This window comes from Oncorhynchus clarkii, chromosome 12 (genome assembly GCF_045791955.1).
Source record: "Oncorhynchus clarkii lewisi isolate Uvic-CL-2024 chromosome 12, UVic_Ocla_1.0, whole genome shotgun sequence".
NCBI classification, from domain to species: Eukaryota; Metazoa; Chordata; class Actinopteri; order Salmoniformes; family Salmonidae; genus Oncorhynchus; species Oncorhynchus clarkii.
Window position 1 is genome coordinate 20,515,928 of NC_092158.1, and position 19,848 is coordinate 20,535,775.

Consider the following 19,848-nt stretch of genomic DNA (forward strand, 5'->3'; position numbering starts at 1 on the left):
TTATGGCTGTGATATTGTGCGTAAGGATATTATTCTCTCTCACCTTGCTGGCCTTCAGAATGTTAATCTGTTCCTCGTAGACAGTGTCTCTGTTCTTCTCCAGGAACCCGTCACACTGGTACTCAACCTGCCAGGGGACAGAGGTAGACATAATGGACTGCACTTATAGAAATATACAGTACATCTAAATACAGCGACAACTAAATAAGCAAACCTTTAATCAACTATGGTAATTACAGTGCCTTCAAAAAGTATTCATACCCCTGACTTACTTCACATTTCGTTGTGTTACAGCCTGAATTCAAAATTGATCAAATATTTGTTTTCCATCACCCATCTGCACACAATACCCCATAATGACAAAGTGAAAACTTGTTTTTTAGAAATGTTTGCAAATGTATTAAATTAAATACAGAAATATCTCATTTACATAAGTATTCCCACCCCTGAGTCAATACATGTTAGAATAATCTCTGGCAGTGATTACAGCTGTGAGACTTTCTGGATAACTCTAAGAGCTTTGAACACCTGGATTGTACAATATTTGCACATTATTATTTTTTAAATTCTTCAAGCTCTGTCAAATTGGTTGTTGATAATAGCTGGACAGCCATTTTCAAGTCTTGCCATAGATTTTCAAGTTTTAGGTTATGTTCCTGCTGAAAGGTGAATTTGTCTCTCAGTGTCTGTTGAAAAGCAGACTTAATTCGATTTTCCTCTAGGACTGTGCCTGTGCTTAGCTCTATTCAATTTCTTTTTATCCCCCCCAAAATCCCTAGTCCTTGCCAATGACAAGCATACCCATAACATGATGCAGCCACCACCATACTTGAAAATGTGAAGTGCGGTACACAGGGATGTGTTGTGTTGGATTTGCCCCAAACAAATTCAGGACATGAAAAGGCAATTTTATTTGTTGCAGTTTTACTTTAGTGCCTCATTGCAAACAGGAGGCATGTTTTGGAATATTTTTATTCTGTACAGGCTTCCTTCTTTCACTCTGTCATTTAGGTTAGTATTGTGGAGTAACTACAATGTTGTTGATCCATCCTCAGTTTTATATCACAGCCATTAAACTCTGTTACTGTTTTAAAGTCACCATTGGCCTCTTATTTTGTGACGTTTGAAGCACATTTTTACTCCTGAACTTATTTAGGCTTGACATAACGATTGAACACTTTTTGACTCAAGAAATGTCAGGTTTTAAATTGTCATTCATTTGTAAACATTTCTAAAAACATAATTCCACTTTGACATTATGGAGTATTATATGTAGGCCAGTGACACAAAATCAACATTTAATCCATATTAAATTCAGGCTGTAACACAACAAAATGTGGAAATAGAGAAGGCGTGTGAATACTTTCTGAAGGCACCATTTGTACAATTATGGACTCTGGATGGTTGTTGGGTCAAATCGCAAAAGAGCCACACAATCCTGCTGTTGGGCCCTTCAGCAAGCCACTTACAGGAACTGTAATTGCTTAACTAACTAAACAACCAGCTGTATATCAAATTATTTAATGTATGATGCAGTTTAAACAGAAGCATTTGCTGAGAACAGAAAATTATGAACCAGATTAGTTTATATTCTGAGTTTATGAAAGTATTCATTCAGATGTTGAGTAACATGGGGAAATGAGTGCAGGCATTGATTGGAAGGAGATCCCTCTCAGTCAGAGTCTATTTTTGTTCCCATTTGTCTGTCCATCAGCAGCCCCAGCCTCCAGCCCAGTCCGGTCTAACACTTTACCCTAGCTCTCTCCTCTTTCTCACAGATAGGGTTGCAGGTTGTTCTCATTATACCAGGATGTGAGATAGAAAGAGCAGTGAGTGAAGGTAGGTCCTACACGTTTTCACTTGGAGAGAGAGTTAGAGGAAGAGAAACACCCTAAGGGAATCGGTTTAACGTCATCTTAACAGAGGAGAGCTGGGGACATCCTCTCTACATTAACAGGACTCTCATATACCTTGTTTGTCATGGAAATTACCATATTAAATAAAGGACAACGCTATGGCTGCCTGCCTTTCATCTATTTACTCGACCCACATTTGGCATCAGATACACAGGCAGCACTTCACTGGGGAAGTCAGTATTTAAAGTGCTAGCTCCTCTAAGTAGGAGCTAGTGTTGCTCTCTGAGTTAATTAGAGCTTGTGTTATAATGAGGAGCGGAGACACTGTAGGGCCACTGAGCTCACTCACACCAACAATATACTTACACTAACACTATACAGTACTCACACCAACACTATATTACACCAACACTATACAGTACTCACACCAACACTATATTAAACCAACACTATACAGTACTCACACCAACATTATATAGTACTCACACCAACAATATACTTACACCAACACTATACAGTACTCACACCAACACTATATTAAACCAACACTACACAGTAGTCACACCAACACTATATAGTACTCACACCAACACTATATAGTACTCACACCAACACTATACTTACACCAACACTACACAGTAGTCACACCAACACTATATTACACCATCACTACACAGTAGTCACACCAACACTATATTACACCATCACTACACAGTAGTCACACCAACACTACACAGTAGTCACACCAACACTATATTACACCAACACTATACAGTACTCACACCAACACTATATTAAACCAACACTATACAGTACTCACACCAACAATATACTTACACCAACACTATACAGTACTCACACCAACACTATATAGTACTCACACCAACACTACACAGTAGTCACACCAACACTATATTAAACCAACACTACACAGTAGTCACACCAACACTACACAGTAGTTACACCAACACTACACAGTAGTCACACCAACACTATATTACACCAACACTACACAGTAGTCACACCAACACTACACAGTAGTTACACCAACACTATACAGTACTCACACCAACGCTATATAGTACTCACACCAACACTACACAGTAGTCACACCAACACTATATTACACCAATACTATACAGTACTCACACCAAAACTATATTACACCAACACTATACAGTACTCACACCAACACTATACAGTACTCACACCAACACGATATTACACCAATACTATACAGTACTCACACCAACACTATATTACACCAACACTATACAGTAATCACACCAACACTATATTACACCAACACTATACAGTACTTACACCAACATTATATTACACCAACACTATACAGTACTCAAACCAACGCTATACAGTAATCACACCAACACTATATTACACCAACACTACACAGTACTCACACCAAAAATATATTAAATGAACACTAAACAGTACTCACACCCACACTATATTACACAAACACTATACAGTACTCACACCCACACTACACAGTACTCACACCTACACTATACTCACACCAACACTGAAGCAGTTTGGTTTAAATATGTTACCTTGCTTAAAGGGTCAATCTGCAGTTGAAACAATAACAAACCGCCACGCCGCCACTGATTTGGTAAATAACTGAGGGATGGGGCTGGAGAAATGTAATCACTCTCAGATTAATAGACAGAGCTATGGATGCAAGGACTGACCATCCATGAGATTGGATGTTCTAGTTTTAACCATGTTTTGACGCAATACAGTGTTAACAATTGCATTGTTTACAAACAAAGGGATAAACAAGCTTCTATTTTGGGTTCTGATGGGGTAAGACAGTTGGACTAAGCTCATGAGGCATGTATAAATTATACTCTTCAAGATCAATGGGTATATACAGTGCCTTGCGAAAGTATTCGGCCCCCTTGAACTTTGCGACCTTTTGCCACATTTCAGGCTTCAAACATAAAGATATAAAACTGTATTTTTTTGTGAAGAATCAACAACAAGTGGGACACAATCATGAAGTGGAACGACATTTATTGGATATTTCAAACTTTTTTAACAAATCAAAAACTGAAAAATTGGGCGTGCAAAATTATTCAGCCCCCTTTACTTTGTAGCGCCACCTTTTGCTGCGATTACAGCTGTAAGTCGCTTGGGGTACGTCTCTATCAGTTTTGCACATCGAGAGACTGACATTTTTTCCCATTCCTCCTTGCAAAACAGCTCGAGCTCAGTGAGGTTGGATGGAGAGCATTTGTGAACAGCAGTTTTCAGTTCTTTCCACAGATTCTCGATTGGATTCAGGTCTGGACTTTGACTTGGCCATTCTAACACCTGGATATGTTCATTTTTGAACCATTCCATTGTAGATTTTGCTTTATGTTTTGGATCATTGTCTTGTTGGAAGACAAATCTCCGTCCCAGTCTCAGGTCTTTTGCAGACTCCATCAGGTTTTCTTCCAGAATGGTCCTGTATTTGGCTCCATCCATCTTCCCATCAATTTTAACCATCTTCCCTGTCCCTGCTGAAGAAAAGCAGGCCCAAACCATGATGCTGCCACCACCATGTTTGACAGTGGGGATGGTGTGTTCAGCTGTGTTGCTTTTACGCCAAACATAACGTTTTGCATTGTTGCCAAAAAGTTCAATTTTGGTTTCACCTGACCAGAGCACCTTCTTCCACATATTTGGTGTGTCGCCCAGGTGGCTTGTGGCAAACTTTAAACGACACTTTTTATGGATATCTTTAAGAAATGGCTTTCTTCTTGCCACTCTTCCATAAAGGCCAGATTTGTGCAATATACGACTGATTGTTGTCCTATGGACACAGTCTCCCACCTCAGCTGTAGATTTCTGAAGTTCATCCAGAGTGATCATGGGCCTCTTGGCTGCATCTCTGATCAGTCTTCTCCTTGTATGAGCTGAAAATTTAGAGGGACGGCCAGGTCTTGGTAGATTTGCAGTGGTCTGATACTCCTTCCATTTCAATATTATCGCTTGCACAGTGCTCCTTGGGATGTTTAAAGCTTGGGAAATCTTTTTGTATCCAAATCCGGCTTTAAACTTCTTCACAACAGTATCTCGGACCTGCCTGGTGTGTTCCTTGTTCTTCATGATGCTCTCTGCGCTTTTAACGGACCTCTGAGACTATCACAGTGCAGGTGCATTTATATGGAGACTTGATTACACACAGGCGGATTGTATTTATCATCATTAGTCATTTAGGTCAACATTGGATTATTCAGAGATCCTCACTGAACTTCTGGAGAGAGTTTGCTGCACTGAAAGTAAAGGGGCTGAATAATTTTGCACGCCCAATTTTTCAGTTTTTGATTTGTTAAAAAAGTTTGAAATATCCAATAAATGTCGTTCCACTTCATGATTGTGTCCCACTTGTTGTTGATTCTTCACAAAAAAATACAGTTTTATATCTTTATGTTTGAAGCCTGAAATGTGGCAAAAGGTCGCAAAGTTCAAGGGGGCCGAATACTTTCGCAAGGCACTGTATCATGGATTTAAAAGTAAAAAATGGATTTAGCAATCGCAGATTGACAGTTTAAGGCCAATGATGACCTCAACCAACAACCTTGGGGTCATCAAATGTTCACCTAACTGAAGAGTCATACATACAGGTCTACCCACCTTATCAGCAAAGTGAATGACAATGAAAGATGTGTTGGACATCCGTGGTTTCTGGAAATGGACGCTGCTTGATAGGCGATCGTACAGCTTCTGGCACCAGTTCTGATCTGTCCCTTTTGGCACCTGTAGCAGCAGCGGATGGAGGAAAAGAAGGAAAGAGAGAGAGATGATATAAAACCATGGAGGAAACCAAAACGTTCTACCCACGTTACCTGTGCTCAGAATCCTCATTATTTTGAGGTTGTCCCAAATTATCGTCAATAACTTCAAAGGGCTGCGGGATGGGACAGGTTGAGTGAAATAAATAAGTAATCTGTTTTGTTCCAAAGGCCTTAACTCATAAAGATCTGGATGCAGGCAGGGGAAACAGAAGCAGGCCACGGTGTGTACATTACAGCAGGATGAATCCCATTAACTGAGGCAAGACGTTTAAAATGCTGGGATCAGCAGTACGCTCTGCTCTGCTCCCCACTTCAACCCCTGAGACTACTCAAGTGCATCCTGCACTATAACTCCTCCCATGGCCAATCGTCCCTATAAACCTCCTCACTAATAAGTTAAGAACTATGTACTCTGGAGCTCTGGAGTAAAGACAGTGTTGATTTAGGACTAAGACAATATATGTAAGACAGGGTGCTCCACCTTGCACTCCTCATCCAGCAGGTCCAGGATTCCCAACTTGGCCTCTATGACATCGATACAAGGCTGGTTGTCATAGAAGTCGATGAGCGTCCAGGGGATCTGCTCCTTCACGTACTCCTCCTGCTCCAGCTTGAACACATGCTGAGGACACAGAGAGGAGACAACTACACAGTGAGCTACAGCCCAGCAGGTTATCAGTTAGACTAAGTCACGAATTATTTCACTTCAATAAATACATGTTGAGTCATGAGGTTCACAGCGACAAGTTCTCACGTCTCCTCTACAGAACATTGGAAACTAAGGTAAAGGGTAGGTAGACAGAGTCATTAGATCATTTATTTTGGTACTGTAGCTTGTTTTTGGTCACAGGTCCAGGATTGGCTGAAGAACTGCAACATTTATCTGGAGCTAACTCTGCAGATAGCACTACTGGGTGATGAAAAATATATGGCAAATAGAAATCCAATATGGATGGTGTTAAGAGATAGATGGGAGGGGTTGAATGGAGTTGAAGGGTGGGAATAATAACAAGATAAACAATGTAAAATATACGGTGTCCGTAAAATGTAAATGGGTTCAGAACGTTTGTAAAACAGCACAGTTAAAAATATATGGCAAAAATAAATCAAACTGGGTGGACATCAGAAATAGATGGGAGAGGTTGAGGGTCGAGGAAGAACAGGTCTAAAAACAAACAAAATAGAACTATTGTCAAATAAATTGTCCGTCAAATGTATATAGTATGTATAAGCTGGAAGTAGAAGCCTAAGTGGTGTTGCTAATTAGTTTACTCCAATTAGGGGAGGCGTGGAAGGGTTAGTGGAAAATAATTTTTAAAAAAATTGTTTGTTTAAAGACACATACATACATACATACATACATACATACAGTGGGGCAAAAAGTATTTAGTCAGCCACCAATTGTGCAAGTTCTCCCACTTAAAAAGATGAGAGAGGCCTGTAATTTTCATCATAGGTACACTTCAACTATGACAGACAAAATTAGAAAAAAAATCCAGAAAATCACATTGTAGGATTTTTAATGAATCCTAGTAAAAATTCCCTGTTTTAGGTCAGTTAGGATCACCACTTTATTTTAAGAATGAGAAATGTCAGAATAATAGTAGAGAGAATTAATTATTTCAACTTTTATTTCTTTCATCACATTCCCAGTGGGTCAGAAGTTTACATACACTCAATTAGTATTTGGGAGCATTGCCTTTAAATTGTTTAACTTGGGTCAAGTGTTTCGGGTAGCCTTCCACAAGCTTCCCACAATAAGTTGAGTGAATTTTGGCCCATTCCTCCTGACAGAGCTGGTGTCTAAACTTTAGACTGGTACTGTATATGTATTTCCAAAAACATATATAAGGGGATTGGAAATGATGCAGACAATTACATTTATGGAAGCTACAATATCAAAGCTGATCTACCCCCCCCAAAAAAAAATACAAGTAAAAAAGGTAGGTAGCTAGATTACAATCTAGTCTCAAACTCACCTGGTTGAACTGCTGCTGAAGTTTCTCATTGGCGTAGTTGATGCAGAACTGCTCAAAGCTGTTTATTTCAAAGGTCTCAAATCTGTTCAGATGAAGAGAAAACATTCAAGTGTTTAATGAGTCAGAAGTCTCTGGTCTCCTGTCATCCTGTGTTGTGGACAGTGATTCTAAATCATGGTCTGAGAGGAAAACTGCACCAAACAATCAACACTCATTCAAGGCTAGAGTTGTCATTAAAATCCAGGACTTCAGGACTGAGATGTTTATTGATCCCACTGATGTAGGGAGGTGAATAATCTGTCAATGTGCCCTTGAGCAAGGCACTTCACCTTAACTGCTCCGATAAGAGCATCTACTAAATGACTAAAATGTAAATGTAAATGTATGCCTGGCGTGATAGCTGAATATACAGAGGCCATGGAAAACTGGTCTTCTGAGTCACTGCTTGTGAAAAGCATGTAAAATAGTGAACAGGCTGCTGTATCTGCTGAATGTCTTATTTGGGGAGAGGTTTCCACTGTAGCTCAGTATCTCTCCCCTCCCTGCCCCAGCAGCCAGCCTTATCAATAATCTAACTCACAGCAGGGAACCAATTAGGCCTTCAGTCAGACAGGGTCAAGCAGAGGAAGAGCACAGCTCCCCCAGTCAATATGGTTCTATACACTTAGAATACTGTAATGAGAAGACGCACTTAAAACACAGTGGATGGAGATATTTAGCTGGAGAAACACAGAGCGCTCACACATATGCGTCGACACAGAGGCACATCTGCAGACTCGAGGGCACACACACTGAGTAGTTATGAAATCTACTCATCAAATACAAGCTTCTTCGTATTCTAGTACAAAGAACATGGTGTGACAGAACTGTGAGGCAAAATTAAGAATGTGGGATTGAGATGATGTTGTTCTGTGTGCCTGCTGTCACAGTGTATTCATTTACTGCAAGCCTAGGATTATTTTACCATTCACCATGGCTGAGATTTCACTCCTGGCGCTGGCAAGAAAATCAGTTCTCACACAGTCAAGTTCCTCTCACAATTCAAACCGAACCACTGTTGAGCTTTGTTTTAGAGGTTTTGGGGAGCACAGGTGGACAGCCTTACCCGTAGATGTCCAGAACACCAATGAAAGAGTGTTGTTTGGAGGAGGTGTGCAGGGACTTGTTGACGTACTCCACGATCCAGTCAAACATGTGGGCGTAGATGTGCTTGGCGAGTGCGTCGCGTGCATTAGCTGCCTGTTTGCGAGACATGTTCTTGACGTAGGTCTCTGACGTGGTAACCAGCTTCCTGTGACATAGCCAGTGCTCCATCTGCTCCAGCTCCACCCCCAGCAACTGGCAAAAATGCGCCAAGTGAGGGTCGTTCTTCTACAAACACACACATTGAATCAACAAATTAGGTATGAGGTATAGAGAAGATACATGGTTTGGGGTTGTGATGTGGAACTAGTAACTCAAACAGAATTAAGCTAGATAAGACTGGATAGAGACATACTAATATGTGGCAGGAGTCTCCGTCTCTCTCCGAGCAGATCTCCACATTTCCCAGATGCAGGATGGAAGCTATGATTCTGAATATGCTGCTTTGATTGCTGTCATTAACACCTGTCAAACAACCAGAGTAAGGTGCATGTTAACAGTTGTTCCATCGGGAGATTGAAAAATAACATGTTTCTATTTCTCTTTTGTGTGATTAGAATAAAATCCCAATCAGTCTTTACGCCTATTCTAATGTAGGTGTGTTGCTAGCTTAGAACGTACCCATGCAGTCAGACACTTACCCAGTAACGTAAAGGCTTCTCTCGTCTTCTCAAAGTCCTCAGCATCATTAACCCCCTCAATGAAGATGTTCTCTCCTTGTGATGTGAAGATGAAGTCCTCTGCACTGGCTTCAGAATGAAAGCAGCAGTTAAGTAGAGATATACATTAATGTATAAGACCGGTGTTCTTATTAGGAGGCCCTGACAGGCATGATAGGCATCCATTATTCTCTGAATCCTTTAGTATGAGAAATAATTGCCTCTAGTAAACATGACATAAAGAGAATAAATTGCTTATGAAACAGATAGATAGTGGAATATTGTCTTCATCTGTGACACTTACTCAAGGCTAGGTCTTTGAACTCTGGCAAGCTAGCCGAGGCACACAGCTGGTAGAAGATGTGGTAATTCCTCTCATCCTCTGCCTAAAAAGAAGAAATATACAGATATTGTATCACTTAAAGGACCAATGTAGCCATTTTTACCTCAATATTAAATCATTTCTGGGTAACAATTAAGTACTTTACTGTGATTGTTTTCAATTAAACTGTTAAAAAGCAATTTCTCAAGCAAAAATGTTGCTACAACTGTCTGGGAGTGGTCTGAGCGAGGGTCCTAATTGGAGGAGTCTAATGGGAGAGACATATAACCTAAAAAACTAGCTGTTATTGGTAGAAAGGAGGGCAAAATCACTTTGTTATTGGTATATTAACTTATTCCGCCTGGTGATGTCACCAGATAGTCCAAAACATCATCTTTGCAAAACAAGCTTCAATTTCAGTCTTTTCCAACAGCTCTTACAATAAAAGGACATTATCAGAATTTTCACAATTTCACAGTATTATTTCAACCTGTGGAAATATATATAATATACAGGAAAATCATATTTTTGCCTGCACTGCCTCGTTAACTCTTTATCAATAATATCTTCTGAGTGAATGAAAGACTTGGGTAGTTTTGTTAGATCAGGAGTTCCCCTGGGCTGCAATTTAATCTTGTAGCTCTATTCATTTTTTAAAATTACTTAGATAAATTCATAATGATATTTGATTGTCTGGAAAAATGTGTCAAGTTAGGGCTTAATCAAATGCTTATTTAAACTAAGGAAAGTAAATGTGAAGGAAGCATGGACTTGCAGTAGTAATACAGAGTGAAACCAATTTCTTCCCAGACTGAACAACATGGAGTTACACGTACCTGAAAGACTACCCTTGACTTCTCCAGCAGATACGTGCGCATGTTGGCTCCTATGATGTGATAACTCCTGTCAAAACCAATCTGGATGTACTTCCCAAAACGACTGCTGTTGTCGTTGCGAGTGGTTTTCGCATTTCCAATAGCCTATAAAGAGAAGAACGGGGCGGAAAAAGTGTGAGTTTCAAAAGAAAATCTTCACAAGAGATCAAAGGAAAATCATAACCACTGTAAAATATATATTTCTATCCTCTCATATTGTAATTCATACCACACAAAAAAAACTTTAGAGTCTGCTTACTGCTTGTAATATACATTGACAGTCATAATGCTCCTAATTCTGAGCTGTGACACCTGCCAAGATGGGGCTTGAGCCAGTCGGTCCTTGCATACAGATCAGTCCTGTTTCTGTTTCTTCACTCTGAGTCCATTACCAGCCTCACGTCAGCTAGATCAGACAGAAATGTCTGACCGCCCTTCTCCTGAACTTCCTGAACAACAGACGGATAACTTTCTAGCTAGCAGCCTTTCCTGGTCTTATCGTTCCACACAGGCTGAGGGACTTTGCTGTTAGGAAGGTTTCTGCTGATTCAGAACACGAGAGAGGGTAATGGACTCCTGCTGTGCTTGCTAGGCTTCTTCACATACAGTTTTCATAATGATTCCCCATACAAGTACTTTTCTGTAGCCTGAACTCTCCAAAGTTACAACTGAAGATGTGGAGTTCATTATACTTTTTGTGTGCCGAGAAAGTTAACACAATCACGTTTTAACAAGAACCAACCTAATAGCGTTGCACGCTATACCAAAACTCCTGTACTTTTTCAATACTAGAACATGAAAAGTGGTTCGGTACTAGAATTTGTGTTACTTTCGGTACTTCTGTCAAATGCGTCTCACGTTATATACGGATTGAGAGGATCGAGTCTGTCAAGTCATTTTTCTGAATCTTTTCAGGGGGGCCGTAGCTATCCAGGCTAATTGTGCTGCAGAAGCAAACTATGGGAATACTTTGCTTACAGATCAAATGAGGGCCAGCCCACGGAAACAACTAAGCAAAAGGTGCTAGAATGGAGTGCAGTGCAAGGGAGGTTTAGCTCCAAAACAACATAAACAACTATTTTACACATAATACTTGCATTGTAACGTTATTCTACTAGCAACTAAATTTGAATACTTGTTTTGTGATGACATGAACATATATTCAGCATGACATTCATGTGAGCATTATAATAGGATTACAACCCAAAAGTAATGTGAAATGCGCTCATAAAACGTGACGATTTTCAAAGTCAAAATTGGCAATATTATCGTAAAAAATCTCGTAAACAAAAATGATTAAAATGTTGTTTTTTTTTAAGTTAGGCATAAGGTTAGCAGTGTGGTTAAGGTTAGAGTTAAGTTTAAAATAAAATTTTAAGAAGAGAAATTGTAGAAATAGGCGGGGTTTTGACTTTGTGGATGTGGATATACTTAGACTACTTCCGGTTTGCACTCGATTTCTCTTACTAGTATGCCATATAGCTGGCCTGGGCTGGTTGACAGTATGGGATCATCAGCCCATCCTCACCTCCATGATGGGGCTGGAGGCCAGCACCTTCTCCTCAACATTGGTGTCGTTAGCTGACCCTCCCACAGTGGCGAAGAACCGCATGGCGTACTTAGCAGAGACGGTCTTCCCTGCCCCTGACTCTCCACTTACTATGATGGATTGGTTCCTCTCATCTCTACAGGAAGAAGCGATTGAGATCGACATTGGAGACATTTTGTAAGTTATTTACAGTTAAAAAGGTAACTGACCATCAGACAATATCAGATATTGCAATAACGCTACAGTAATACAGTGGATCAATCCTATAGTTGCACAATGCTAATCAACTCTGCATGACTGGAGTTGCCAGGACAATATAGCAGTGGACCTTTACGTAGGCAGCGACTACAACTTAATGTGGACATGGTATTGAGGAGGGTGACAGTTAATGTGGACCTGAGCACTGTTATTATCCACCCGCACCTTCCATTGAAGACACCGTCTCTGCCTGGACTGCTTATTTAGACCCTCAGTCCCACACCAACACTATCAAATTACATAGCAAATTGAATTAGGGGTCTAATCAAGTGCTTGATATGCAGCTATGTGTCACACAGTAACAAATCAATTGCCTCCCAAAGCAGACTAATACATAAAATGTGCTTATGAAACTGGCAACTGTACCAGGTCTGATACAGTAACAGAATCCCGATCCTGGGTTATAACCAATTAGCTGTACCCAGAGCCTCATACAGCACCTGGCCATCTGTTTGTATGCCTCCTCAGCAACAGCAAAGATGTGTGGGTCCATGTCTCCCATGTTCTGCCCACTGTAGGCATTGATGACCTCCTCTCCATAGATTTGCAGCTGCTCGTAGGGGTTGATGGCCACCAGCACAATGCCTTTGGAGGGAAGATGGAGTGAGGGAAGGGAGGACAGTAGAGCCAGTCAAGTAAAACGTTCAACTCTCTAAAATCACTATATCTCACAGTGATACTGTAACCGGTAGTTACTTAATCCTATATGGGTGTGTGTATTTGTGTGTCTCCGGGGGTTGGGATAAAGCAAAAAGACTCATCTCTGTTTGTCCTGTGATAAACTAATCTTCTTATTAATCCTATCATACTGTACGTACAGAACAAAATACTATTGTAATTAAAACCACATTGATAACAACCCTTAGTCGTTTTAACTACTACCTTTGGTATGTAAATACTACATGGGGCGGCAGGGTAGCCTAGCGGTTAGGGCGTTGGACTAGTAACCGGAAGGTTGCAAGTTCAAACCCCTGAGCTGACAAGGTCATCTGTCGTTCTGCCCCTTAACAGGCAGTTAACCCACTGTTCCTAGGCCGTCATTGAAAATAAAAATTTGTTCTTAACTGACTTGCCTAGTAAAATTTAAAATAAATAAATAAACCATATCACAACATCCAGATGGCCAGAGGAATGTAGAAGGTTTACCCAAGCATGCCCTGGCAGGGTTACTATGATCTAGATCTGCCTAAAAGATGGTGGTGATATCTATGGCCAGTGTATGTATACTCAACAGATTGTCTTTGCTCATTACCTTTTGTCTGCTTTGTTTAGGATGAATTCCACACATGGCTACAGAGCAAGCATTTGTTGCTTTAGTCAATGCTTTAGCCAAGTTGATTAGGGATTGGGAGGACAGGTTTGTAAAAGTTGGGACAAGTCAACCAGTAAGGTCAATAAAAGCCTCAATCCTACATGGTGTATAATAGACCAGCTACACTAGTAAACATGGAGGACTTTGTAGCAAAAGGTCAGGCCAAGGGCTTTTGGAAGAGAAGCAACACAGGCCACATTGGATAAATCTAATTGATGTTAGTTGGCGCTGTATAAACCAGTGTAATAAATGGCAAGATAAGATTTGAAGACTTTATGTAGATTCACCCCATCATATGTACACTTCCGTTCAAAAGTTTGGGGGTCACTTAGAAATGTCATTGTTTTCCATGAAAACATACATGAAATTTGTTGCAAAATGAATAGGAAATATAATCAAGACGTTGACAAGGTTATAAATAATGATTTTTAATTGAAATAGTAATTGTGTAATTGAAATAGTAATCCTTCAAACTTTGCTTTCGTCAAAGAATCCTCCATTTGCAGCAATTACAGCCTTGCAGACCTTTGGCATTCTAGTTGTCAATTTGTTGAGGTCATCTGAAGAGATTTCTCCCCATGCTTCCTGAAGCACCTCCCACAAGTTGGATTGGCTTGATGGGCACTTCTTACGTACCATACGGTCAAGCTGCTCCCACAGCTCATTAGGGTTGAGATCCGGTGACTGTGCTGGCCACTCCATTATAGACAGAATACCAGCTGACTGTTTCTTCCCTAAATAGTTATTGCATAGTTTGGAGCTGTGCTTTGGGTCATTGTCTTGTTGTAGGAGGAAATTGTCTCCAATTAAGCACCATCCACAGGGTATGGCATGGTGCTGCAAAATGGAGTGGTAGCCTTCCTTTTTTACAAGAACCCTTTTACCCTGTACAAATCCCCCACTTTATCACCACCAAATCCCCTCCAGACCGTCACATTGCCTCCACCATGCTTGACAGATGGCGTCAAGCACTCCTCCAGCATCTTTTTAAAAAAAATCTGCGTCTCACGAATGTTCTTCTTTGTGATCCGAACACCTCAAACTTAGATTCGTCTGTCCATAACACTTTTTTCCAATCTTCCTCTGTCCAGTGTCTGTGTTCTTTTGCCCATCTTAATATTTATTTTTTATTGGCCAGTCTGAGATATGGCTTTTTCTTTGCAACTCTGCCTAGAAGGCCAGCATCCCGGAGTCGCCTCTTCACTGTTGACGTTGAGACTGGTATTTTGCAGGTACTATTTAATAAAGCTGCCAGTTGAGGACTTGTGAGGCGTCAGTTTCTCAAATTAGACACTAATATACTTGTCCTCTTGCTCAGTTGTTCACCGGGGCCTCCCTCTCCTCTTTCTATTCTGGTTAGAGCCAGTTTCCGCCTTTCCCGAGAAGGGAGTAGTACACAGCGTTGTACGAGAGCTTCAGTTTCTTGGCAATTTCTCGCATGAAATAGCCTTCATTTCTCAGAACAAGAATAGACTGACGAGTTTCAGAAGAAAGTATGCTGATGCTCCAGATACTCAATTAGTCTAAAGAAGGCCAGTTTTATTGCTTCTTTAATAGGTTCCGTTTTAGGACCACTATTGTTTTCACTATATATTTTACCTCTTGGGGATGTTATTCGAAAACATAATGTTAACTTTCACTGCTATGCGGATGACACACAGCTGTACATTTCAATGAAACATGGTGAAGCCCCAAAATTGCCCTTGCTAGAAGAATGTGTTTCAGACATAAGGAAGTGGATGGCTGCAAACTTTCTACTTTTAAACTCGGACAAAACAGAGATGCTTGTTCTAGGTCCCAAGAAACAAAGAGATCTTCTGTTGAATCTGACAATTAATCTTAATGGTTGTACAGTCGTCTCAAATAAAACTGTGAAGGACCTCGGCGTTACTCTGGACCCTGATCTCTCTTTTGAAGAACATATCAAGACCATTTCAAGGACAGCTTTTTTCCATCTACGTAACATTGCAAAAATCAGAAACTTTCTGTCCAAAAATGATGCAGAAAAATTAACCCATGCTTTTGTCACTTCTAGGTTAGACTACTGCAATGCTCTACTTTCCGGCTACCCGGATAAAGCACTAAATAAACTTCAGTTAGTGCTAAATACGGCTGCTAGAATCCTGACTAGAACCAAAAAATGTGATCATATTACTCCAGTGCTAGCCTCTCTACACTGGCTTCCTGTCAAAGCAAGGGCTGATTTCAAGGTTTTACTGCTAACCTACAAAGCATTACATGGGCTTGCTCCTACCTATCTCTCTGATTTGGTCCTGCCGTACATACCTACACGTACGCTACGGTCACAAGACGCAGGCCTCCTAATTGTCCCTAGAATTTCTAAGCAAACAGCTGGAAGCAGGGCTTTCTCCTATAGAGCTCCATTTTTATGGAACTGTCTGCCTACCCATGTCAGAGACGCAAACTCGGTCTCAACCTTTAAGTCTCTACTGAAGACTCATCTCTTCAGTGGGTCATATGATTGAGTGTAGTCTGGCCCAGGAGTGGGAGGGTGAACGGAAAGGCTCTGGAGCAACGAACCGCCCTTGCTGTCTCTGCCTGGCCGGTTCCCCTCTTTCCACTGGGATTCTCTGCCTCTAACCCTATTACAGGGGCTGAGTCACTGGCTTACTGGGGCTCTCTCATGCCGTCCCTGGAGGGGGTGCGTCACCTGAGTGGGTTGAGTCACTGATGTGGTCATCCTGTCTGGGTTGGCTCCCCCCCCCCCCCCCTTGGGTTGTGCCGTGGCGGAGGTCTTTGTGGGCTATACTCAGCCTTGTCTCAGGATGGTAAGTTGGTGGTTGAAGATATCCCTCTAGTGGTGTGGGGGCTGTGCTTTGGCAAAGTGGGTGGGGTTATATCCTTCCTGTTTGGCCCTGTCCGGGGGTGTCCTCGGATGGGGCCACAGTGTCTCCTGACCCCTCCTGTCTCAGCCTCCAGTATTTATGCTGCAGTAGTTTATGTGTCGGGGGGCTAGGGTCAGTTTGTTATATCTGGAGTACTTCTCCTGTCCTATTCGGTGTCCTGTGTGAATCTAAGTGTGCGTTCTCTAATTCTCTCTTTCTCTCTCTCGGAGGACCTGAGCCCTAGGACCATGCCCCAGGACTACCTGACATGATGACTCCTTGCTGTCACCAGTCCACCTGGCCGTGCTGCTGCTCCAGTTTCTTTCAACTGTTCTGCCTTATTATTATTCGACCATGCTGGTCATTTATGAACATTTGAACATCTTGGCCATGTTCTGTTATAATCTCCACCCGGCACAGCCAGAAGAGGACTGGCCATCCCACATATGCTCTCTCTAATTCTCTCTTTCTTTCTCTCTCTCGGAGGACCTGAGCCCTAGGACCATGCCCCAGGAATACCTGACATGATGACTCCTTGCTGTCCCCAGTCCACCTGACTGTGCTGCTGCTCCAGTTTCAACTGTTCTGCCTTATTATTATTCGACCATGCTGGTCATTTATGAACATTTGAACATCTTGACCATGTTCTGTTATAATCTCCACCCGGCACAGCCAGAAGAGGACTGGCCACCCCACATAGCCTGGTTCCTCTCTAGGTTTCTTCCTAGGTTTTGGCCTTTCTAGGGAGTTTTTCCTAGCCACCGTGCTTCTACACCTGCATTGCTTGCTGTTTGGGGTTTTAGGCTGGGTTTCTGTACAGCACTTTGAGATATCAGCTGATGTACGAAGGGCTATATAAATACATTTTATTTGATTTGATTTTATTTGATTTAATCAGAACAACAGTTTTCAGCTGTGCTAACATAATTGCAGGAGGGCTTTCTAATGATCAATTAGCCTTTTCAAATTATGAACTTAGATTAGCTTACACAACGTGCCATTGGAACACAGGAGTGATGGTTGCTGATAATGGGCCTCTGTAGATATTCCATTAAAAATCTGCCGTTTCCAGCTACAATAGTCATTTACAACATTAACAATGTCTACATTGTATTTCTGATCAATTTAATGTTATTTTAAATGGACAAAAAAACAAGGACATTTCTCAGTGACCCCAAACTTCTGAACGGTAGTGTAGATTCACCCCATCGTATGTAGATTCACCCCATCGTATGTTGCCTGTTTAGAGAGGTGGTATAGAGACTTACCACAGTATGTGTAGATGTGATTGGACTCGGTGAAGCGCACTTTGAGGTTGTGCAGGACAGCAGGCTCGTGCAGGTAGCTGAGAGCTGTGAGGTCATTCTCCCCCACCAGGATATCAGGGTTCCGGAGGAAGGGAAGAGCGTTGTCTTTGGGTCCGATGCGGTACTCCAGCGGCTGGGACAGATGTTCAAGCAAAAATGTCACAAAAAATGATTACAGCCAAGTGTTTGCACCTACACCTGTTGTAAGGGTAAGACCCTTTTCCCTTTATCAGTTTAAATCATATTGCAGCACCATCCATAAGAATATTACAAATATTACAATCCACACAGCTTATTGAATTATTGAGAAGAGAAATAATCATGTTTTTATGTTAAAGGGTGACGTCATCTAGGTGTGTATGAATCATACCTGACAATCCCACCCTGCGAGGAGTATTAAATAGGAATTGTGATCATGAGTATGTATGTAGGGGAATATACTGCTGCTACATGAGGTGATATGAAAATCTCATCATATGCTTACGTATTCAAATTACTCTTGACACAGTGCACTGTAATTTAATAGCTGTATATTTTACTCTCAAAGTTTGCAGTCTTCCCTTAAAAAACACAATTAATGATTTATGGCACTTAAGTTTATGAATGTGTCTTGGGCGGGCGGGCGGGCGGGCACGCACACACGCACGCACGCACGCACGCACGCACGCACGCACACACACACACACTAACTGCTTTAATACAGCATGATGTAAAACGCTAAATGTACAACAGCACAGCAAAATAGACCAAAGCATATTGAGTCCTGAGGCCAAGGCTATATTATCCAAAAAAAGGATATGGATTTAATAACTGTGGCCTGATCCAGTGGGTAGTATATTACCGTTTCATCTTCAAGTTTGAGGTACAGGATGGCCTCTCCCTCCGTGTAATCTTTGATGATCTCTGCAGCTCTCCACACATCCTCTGGGTCTGGGATCCACACCCGAGTGTACTGGAAAACAAGAACACATACAAATATATTTAATTTAACTTTTTTAACTCATCAATTACTCTGATTATTGTTTGCATAGTTAGATAACATTCCTCCCCCATTTGCCCAAGTTCATAGACGATGTTGTGTAACTTATTGTCAATAGAAAAAAGTAGTAATTGTTTCAACAAATGCTTAAATTAAGAAATGCAGTGCCAATAGGTTGATGTGGCACAGTGGCAATGTTGTGTTTGTGACACAACCAGCCTTGAGATATCCCAGATAGGTCTATATTGAGGTGAAAATGCTGACAGATAATTTCTTAACTCTTATTTAGGCCTACCTTTTTGATTACATAACTTAGGATCACATCCAAATTTACTTCAAGATTATTTTAGTGTTAATGACATTTACTCTAATGGGATCCCAAATCCTATCCTGAAGAGACCTTCAGCAACTTATTCCATCTTCTAAAAGTATTAATTGCACCTTTCTAACATTTTTTAAAGATAATTGAATAACTTTATGGAATTACTATGAGAGAAGTTTGGCCTGATGTTGTAGATAAAGCTTTTATTTGTCTACCTATTATCGGGATGGTGGGAGTAATTACTCCATGTGATGAATTATACACACTATTAGGCTACCACTCTGACATCATGTGTGCAAAGAACAGGGTCAAAGTCAGTGTGCAAAATCCAGACATGAAAGATTGCCGCGAAAGAAACAGTGTTGTAGGTCAAAAACATCAACACACGAGAGAGAAAGTATGTTTCACATGCAATATGTTTTTCTTTATTGGATACACGAATTCTGCTGGACGATTTGCATAGGTAGTTAGCTAGCGTTGGCAAGCTAACTCTAGCCAGCTAGTTGGCATTTTTGTTGGGGGTTCCAACTAGGCTAGCTAGTTACCATCTACAGAAAATACTTGCCATGCAATCTGTTTCGTTTTTTTGGTATTAGCTAGCACGCTAAGTAGCTAGTTTCCTCACGTTGACTAGC

General features: G+C 41.1%; 1 protein-coding gene across 1 annotated transcript in view; it reads right to left on the minus strand.

Moving 5' to 3' along the window:
- Positions 1 to 19,848, minus strand: part of LOC139422858 (unconventional myosin-Vb-like) — a 76,295-nt gene that overhangs the window by 36,189 nt on the left and 20,258 nt on the right. The window contains exons 2-14 of the mRNA XM_071174276.1: positions 18,754 to 18,864; positions 17,874 to 18,045; positions 12,888 to 13,032; positions 12,169 to 12,325; positions 10,602 to 10,745; positions 9,748 to 9,829; positions 9,426 to 9,533; positions 9,140 to 9,249; positions 8,747 to 9,012; positions 7,642 to 7,723; positions 6,144 to 6,284; positions 5,502 to 5,624; positions 44 to 127 (exon numbers count right to left, since the gene is read on the minus strand). Coding sequence (XP_071030377.1) covers positions 44 to 127; positions 5,502 to 5,624; positions 6,144 to 6,284; positions 7,642 to 7,723; positions 8,747 to 9,012; positions 9,140 to 9,249; positions 9,426 to 9,533; positions 9,748 to 9,829; positions 10,602 to 10,745; positions 12,169 to 12,325; positions 12,888 to 13,032; positions 17,874 to 18,045; positions 18,754 to 18,864 — 1,725 coding nt within the window. The remainder of the gene's footprint in view (positions 1 to 43; positions 128 to 5,501; positions 5,625 to 6,143; positions 6,285 to 7,641; positions 7,724 to 8,746; positions 9,013 to 9,139; positions 9,250 to 9,425; positions 9,534 to 9,747; positions 9,830 to 10,601; positions 10,746 to 12,168; positions 12,326 to 12,887; positions 13,033 to 17,873; positions 18,046 to 18,753; positions 18,865 to 19,848) is intronic.